This window comes from Stigmatopora argus, chromosome 3, assembly GCF_051989625.1.
Source record: "Stigmatopora argus isolate UIUO_Sarg chromosome 3, RoL_Sarg_1.0, whole genome shotgun sequence".
In the NCBI taxonomy this organism is placed as follows: Eukaryota; Metazoa; Chordata; class Actinopteri; order Syngnathiformes; family Syngnathidae; genus Stigmatopora; species Stigmatopora argus.
Window position 1 is genome coordinate 20,931,557 of NC_135389.1, and position 4,254 is coordinate 20,935,810.

The window sequence follows — 4,254 nt, forward strand, 5'->3', positions numbered from 1 at the left end:
TTTTGGGGGTGATGTAGGCCACACTTGTCTACCAAATGTAAATATTAAGGCCTAAAACATTTTTTTAATTACCAAAAATAGACTTAAAGAATGCATAGCAACACAAGAATTTGTTATTCTTTTTTTTGCCAAATTCTTGCTGTTGTCGGGCATGTCAACAGCATTTTTTGGCAATTTTTTAATAGACTATTTTCAAGATATTGTAGAAAACCTGCAACATTTTGTAAACAACAAAATGTCTCCTCTAATGTCCTTCTTTCCATTTGTCTAAATGACAGCTAAATAATATGCGCATCACGTTTTTTTTTTTTTTTTTTTGTAAATTGAAAATGCGGCACTTGATAATCTGTCAATTTTTAATTATCCATTTGTCTTCTTTCTTTTCAGGCAAAACTTACAAGTATGACCTGCTGAATACCGAAGAGGCCAACGACAAAGACTTGAGGCTTTTTTATTCGTCTTTCCAACTCTGGCAGGTGGCCTCCACGCCCGCCCGGTGTATCCACAGTGGAGTAAACAGCGTGCGTAAGTGTTTGAGTGGGTCTTTTTTTGGGGGGCTCGTTGAGTGTGGCTGCATTTTGGGGGTGTCTCGGTTGCAGACAATGCGGGGATCCAAAGGCAGCTGCTGCTTCTATAGAGGGCCAAAGGGCCTTTAAATCCCAGCCTATATCCCGCAGCTGCCATGCTGCTCAAGTCTCAATACAACCCCCACAAAAACAAAAAAATAATAATACACCCCCCACTCAAGGTATATAAAGGCTGCACCTGAGCCTCTAAGTAAATGACTAAGGCAAAGATAAGACAAATTTTTGACTTGGACAAAACATTTTTATTCATTATTTTTTTTGCTCATGACTTGCATGGATAACAAGTATTTATTTTTTTAAAAAATGGCTCAGACACAAAGACTATAGTGTAAGCTACAAGCTACGTGATTGCAAATACACCACCGATAAAAAAAAAAAAAATAGGTAAATAAAATAATCATAGGAAATAAGAATAAATCAAAAAAATTCACTTAGCACGTACAAAACAAACATAAATAAATTATAAGTTAATAGTTTTAAAAATAGACCTTTTTACGGGAGAAAATAAAACCCGACAACACATTTATAGGCTGATGTCTCTATAAAGCTGTACACTTTTGGCCAGTGTAGACAATTTAAAGTCTTTTTTTTTCTTAAGGATTGCACAGATGTTAAAACACTGTTAACACTGTCAAGTGGCAGCAACAATGAATGCTACATTTTTACTGGATAGAAAACAAACAAAAAATAGATATATATATACCCCACCTTCCCCACACCCAGAGAGGCCGACCGGTTCAGTCCTGAGAGGCCGGCGGTGGAGGTCCTGTGTCCGGCCAGCGCTCCTCCACCAGACCGGGGGTTGGGAGGTGGGCAACCGGCTGTTATTCACCCACAATTTCTTTCTTTTCTCTGAGTGTTCCTCAAACATGCCCACGCAAGTAATAGTAGTAGTGCAAAAATCCATCTGGAGATGAGAAAAAAAGAAGAAAATATTGAATTTTCCCCGAACAAACATGGAGAAAAATGAAAAAGACGAGCGACAGACGTCTTCCCCGAAGGATGCAAAGTCAGCAAGGGGCGTTACCCTTTTTTCCCGCCACGGCGAGTGACGTCAACATCCTCCCCCACCCCCACCCCGCTTTACTATCCCTCCCCTCCCCTCCCTTTCACGTTCACCCTTCCCCCACCCACTTCGCTTTTTTTTCTCTGCGTTAAATCTTTTCAAAATAAGGCGAGGAAAACAAAACAATGCGACCCAAACATTAAAAAGAAAAAAATAAACGGAAAATAATGTATTAAATCAAAGCTTTTACAAATAGTTGTAACACGACTTACAAGAGTTAAAAATAACATGTTAGGAAACAAAAGCCTCCGAATAACGCCCCCCCAACACAACAGATTATCTGACGATGTTTTTTTTCATAAAAACCAAAGTCAAACATCTTAAGAACGACTCATATTAACAACAATCATTCATTTAAAAACTATTCTCATCTCATATCGGCTTAAATTGTCATTTTATGGAGACACTTTGTCACCCAGAACAAGGTAAATATGTAATACAATCAACGACTATAATACTACAAGTAGCAAAAACACAATAAATACGTACAGGAATATTAATTACAACCTTAGAATATCGATTTAATAAAAAAAATCAAATCCTGCTCATTTGCAGGCTCAATTTGATATCCCAAAAATCAATCAGACCAATAAATCGATCAAAAGAAATAGAGCCACTAGTAATAAACCAGCAGTTCCAATGATATCGAATGTCCTTCCACTATCGTTTAATGAAAGAATATCAATTTAAACGATTGATAATCGTACCTTCTTCAACGGATTCTCTTCCTGGGGGTTTGCTCCTTAGGAACGGGCGATTTGGAACGATGGCTCATCTCCACACACTTTCTCTCGGCGGCCTTCTTCCGTTTGGCGAAGAAATCTACTAAAACAGGCACCAAAAAGCAAAAAAAACGATTAATCACAGCCAATTTAATCGCACCTCCTCCGCCGAACCTACCTGTAATGTGCGTGGTGTTCTCCTCCGGGGCCGCTGGCCTCTTACGCCCACCGAACGAGGCCATCCTACGGGCGAGCCTCCCGGCGTTGAGCTTATCCGCGCGGTTCTCCTGGTTGAGCTCCGCCGGCGGGACGTCGCTCTCCCCGGACGCCGCCAGACGCTCCAGCGGGTCCGGCTGCTGCTTGCCGGCCGTCGCGGGGACGCTAAGCTGCGTCGAGCCCCGGTAGAACGCCGGACTGTTATCCGAGGACACCTCCACCCAATCGTAGTCTCCGTCCAGCGGGGTGTTGTCGTCGAAATTAAAGTTCCACCGCTGCCGGTCACGCTCGGAAATCTCCCGCAGTTTCGTGCTCATTTCCCGGCTCAGCTCTTCGTGGTCCACCGGCCCGAAGAGATTTCGGCAGACGCCGGTGCGCTTGTGGAGGGGGAAGGTCCTCCGGGCTACCAGCCGTTCCATGGCGATGCTCGATAACTGGGCGTGAGACATTTCCCCCATAAGCCTCCCAAAGAAAAACCACACACACGTCGCAGTTCAAAAAACAACAACAACAACAAAAGCTGAACGATGATTGGTTCTCCGATTCGGATTCCTCACGGGTGTCTTCCACTTCCTCCTACTCGCGTTTAAATGTACCGTGCTAGTAAAAGTCAGAGTATATAACCTCCAGTCAAGCAGTCAGTCAGAACAGACACCTCGGACGACATCGTGATTGGCTGCTGAGAGTTCAAGCCACGCCCTCCTGCAAATTCTACCCCCACTCCAAGCGACCTTACTGCGTCTTTACGTGATGTGTCCCAATCTTTATGGAGCCTAAACACACATTTTACCCTGAAAAAAGGGAGAAAAAAATCACTGCACACCACTAGACACAAAAAAAGTCACCAAAAGTGAACATATAATGTCGCCATACGAGTCTAAAAATCCATCATTGTGGTTTTCACTGTAAATCAATGGCATAGATAGATAAACAATTATATATTTGGACGAAATTTTCTTTTAGCAACTCCAATAAATCAAAAACTAATAAGATTAAAGTTTTCACTAGCATAATCTGAACCCAGTACTAATTAAAATTTCTGTTTAATCATCCAAAAAGGATCATCACAGTATTTTCTTCGTTCACGTTTCACTATTGTATGATGAAAAAGTGGTTATTTGTTTACCAAAATTAGATAGTGAAAGTAAAACGTTTTTCAAAATATAAATCATCTAATAAGTCATCTACAAATACCTGAAAACCCTACTTAATAGTCTCTCCCAGTAAAAAAAAACAAGCCTTTTTTTCTTTACGCACACGCTGAACGTAAACAACAGGATCACGTTACACAATAGCCCTCTAGTACTGCACTATGTTTTTTACAGAATCTCCTTGTCACACCCTTAACCTGCTTTGAAGTGATTTATTACGGCAATGGAACAAAAAAAATCTCAGAAAACAACACGTCTATTGAAAACTCATCGAAAAAAAATCTTAATCCAAATTTTAGTGAAGAAACGCGTGTCCTAAAGACGTGCATTTGTTTTTGACGACATTATAAATGCTTTAAAATAAGGCTAAAAGCGTACAAATTGTATTTTTTAAACGTGTTTTAGCAGTTTTTTAAAAAATGTTCATATGATCTATTGTGTTGACTTCAGGTGCTTTCGTGAAAAGAAAGAAAAAGTCACGGCCAACGCCTTCCGATTGGCTGGTGGACACA

General features: G+C 40.9%; 1 protein-coding gene across 2 annotated transcripts; it reads right to left on the minus strand.

Moving 5' to 3' along the window:
• Positions 1-806: 806 nt before the first annotated feature.
• cdkn1cb (cyclin dependent kinase inhibitor 1Cb) lies at positions 807-3,210 on the minus strand. Of its 2 annotated transcripts, none has more exons than XM_077596292.1 (3): positions 2,554-3,210; positions 2,361-2,478; positions 807-1,494 (listed from the first exon to the last, which is right to left on the minus strand). In XM_077596292.1, the coding sequence occupies exons 1-2, from the start codon at positions 3,047-3,049 to the stop codon at positions 2,366-2,368; spliced, it is 609 nt and encodes a 202-aa protein (XP_077452418.1). In that variant the 5' UTR covers positions 3,050-3,210; the 3' UTR covers positions 807-1,494; positions 2,361-2,365. The 2 variants fall into 2 exon arrangements, with proteins under 2 accessions (XP_077452418.1, XP_077452419.1); XM_077596293.1 differs by having other exon boundaries at positions 2,361-2,475; positions 2,554-3,208.
• Positions 3,211-4,254: the final 1,044 nt, after the last annotated feature.